Source organism: Fusarium falciforme, chromosome 14, assembly GCF_026873545.1.
Source record: "Fusarium falciforme chromosome 14, complete sequence".
NCBI lineage: Eukaryota > Fungi > Ascomycota > Sordariomycetes > Hypocreales > Nectriaceae > Fusarium > Fusarium falciforme.
The window spans coordinates 332865-334527 of NC_070557.1; the positions used below are offsets into that span (position 1 = coordinate 332865).

The 1663-nt window shown below is 49.3% G+C and overlaps 1 protein-coding gene across 1 annotated transcript; it reads left to right on the top strand.

The window, feature by feature from the left end:
• Positions 1-267: 267 nt before the first annotated feature.
• NCS54_01501000 (Hypothetical protein) lies at positions 268-1373 on the top strand (the record flags this gene model as incomplete). The annotated part of the gene is made up of 4 exons (XM_053160123.1): positions 268-285; positions 348-615; positions 887-930; positions 1209-1373. 4 exons carry the CDS (start codon positions 268-270, stop codon positions 1371-1373), a joined length of 495 nt encoding a protein of 164 aa, XP_053016098.1.
• Between the last annotated feature and the right edge of the window lie 290 nt (positions 1374-1663).

The window sequence follows — 1663 nt, forward strand, 5'->3', positions numbered from 1 at the left end:
CCTAACACACTTCAGGTGCAAGCAGGCAGCAGACCTCACAAACCAGCGGAAACGGCTCAGTTAGTCCGTACGTAGGTGCCCCTTATCTACGCACTGCGCCGCCCGCACCTCCGGTGCCTACCTTCAATCCGACTACCTCTACTATTCCTATATGCTTCACCTGCACCCCAGCAGCTAACGCATCACATACCCCGCATTTAAAAAACGTAATTCTTGCTCGAAATCTTTAAGCCGCGGCGTTATTACTTGTATCAACTCGCTGGCAATATGGCGGACAAACCGACAGCAAGTGCTCCTCGAACTCTCTTATTTATTAGTATGCTAATCATTCAATTAACCCACTCTAGGACCCGATCATGCCCCAAGCCGTCGCAGACCGACAACCTGTGGGCGATAATATGTCTCTGCGCGACATACAAAGATCGATGAAGAAGGATCCAGACGGACATGGCATAAGTGCATTGGGCTACGATGGTGTGCTTCGTACCTTTGACAACGAACGGAATGTTCTTGATGCAGTTGGCCTCAACCCAGCCCAGATCAGAGATTATTACGATGGTCTGCCGATGCCCGAGAGATTGCTCACCGCCGACGGCCGTAACATATCCCGTAGGGGTATGTATTACCCCGATGCGGAGAATATTCCCAGGAAATTTACAGAGGAGGATAGAGCCAAAACTCGGGCATATAACGAGGAGTTGGAAAGGCGCGGAGTCACAAGCTGTGTTCCGAGCAAGTCAGCAGACGACGGTGAACCGAATCCTAGATAGTTCCTTTTGCTTTTTATCGTTGCGGAATGTTCATTGTTCTATCCCTTGTCGCGCTCTTTATTGTGCGTTTGTCTTGTGATACTGCGCGTCATACATGATTCTTTTGGTTTTCGAAGCCATTTGTAACGACGTCATGGCAATGAAGCCACCCCTGGCTGAAGTTCGTGTCAAGCCTCTTCCGCCGTGTTGCAGGTTTCACGGTCCTCAAGTTGCATTACGACATTTGACTGACGACAACTCTTCATTGAACTGAACGAAACTCGCTTCCTGCGTGAGAGCAAGAGATAACACAATGTGATCAAGCGTATCCCTTTCGCCTTCGCCGCGGGATTTGCGTCTTGGTGGATTCACCTTTGCCCTGACTCGATGCGTTCTAGCGCAACGTTACTGCGGGAGAGGCTTGCAATTGACGCCATCATGAGTACTGACCAAAATTAGATCCTACGCCGTGGTCACTTGAGAGCAGATGTCAAAACGCACCTCTTCACCTTTAAGATCTGGTATTGCCGATACGAGCTCGTCAAGGAATATTTTGATCAACAGAAGCAGGGGCTCCCGCTTGATCTGCTTGAGCAAAGACATGATATCAGCGATGAGAACTAACCTGAGAGTAGCGATGAGGGCGAACATGAGGCCAGTGATGGGGATGATTCGAGATGCTGCAAAATCAGCTCCTTGCTGAGCAGTAAGGAGGAAAGGAACCATATGGACACAGATGGGGCACTCTTGGGATAGACTTGTAGGATAGAATGAACCAGTAACCAAGTCTATGTGACCGTACATAGGCAATAAATACATCACGTCTCTAGCGATGGCCAGCAAATCTGATTCCGCAATCGTCTCTATCTCTCAGTGCGCTGGAACCTTAAGCGTATAACTTGGTTCACCACCGG